The following is a 297-nucleotide window of genomic DNA, read 5'->3' as shown; positions in this document are numbered from 1 at the left end:
AAAAGGGTGAAGCGGTGGGCTTTGCGGCGACTTTCTCGGTCGTCAAGCGGGAGGTGTTGGCCGCGAGCGTCGCTGTCATGTCTGGTCGTGGCAAACAAGGAGGCAAGGCCCGCGCCAAGGCCAAGTCGCGCTCGTCCCGCGCCGGCCTGCAGTTCCCGGTGGGCCGAGTGCACCGCCTGCTGCGCAAGGGCAACTACGCCGAGCGGGTGGGGGCCGGCGCGCCGGTGTACATGGCCGCGGTGCTGGAGTACCTGACGGCGGAAATCCTGGAGCTGGCGGGGAACGCGGCCCGAGACA

The 297-nt window shown here is 69.4% G+C and overlaps 1 protein-coding gene across 1 annotated transcript; it reads left to right on the top strand.

The window, feature by feature from the left end:
• Positions 1-9: 9 nt before the first annotated feature.
• LOC145718584 (histone H2A type 2-C-like) lies at positions 10-293 on the top strand (the record flags this gene model as incomplete). The annotated part of the gene is made up of 1 exon (XM_081810099.1): positions 10-293. A coding segment is annotated over exon 1 (216 nt), but the record flags the coding sequence as incomplete, so codon positions are not given.
• Between the last annotated feature and the right edge of the window lie 4 nt (positions 294-297).

Source organism: Leptonychotes weddellii, unplaced genomic scaffold (genome assembly GCF_054177405.1).
Source record: "Leptonychotes weddellii isolate Sample4059 unplaced genomic scaffold, ASM5417740v2 HiC_scaffold_180564, whole genome shotgun sequence".
Lineage (NCBI taxonomy): Eukaryota > Metazoa > Chordata > Mammalia > Carnivora > Phocidae > Leptonychotes > Leptonychotes weddellii.
This window is presented reverse-complemented; position numbering and strand designations above follow the sequence as displayed.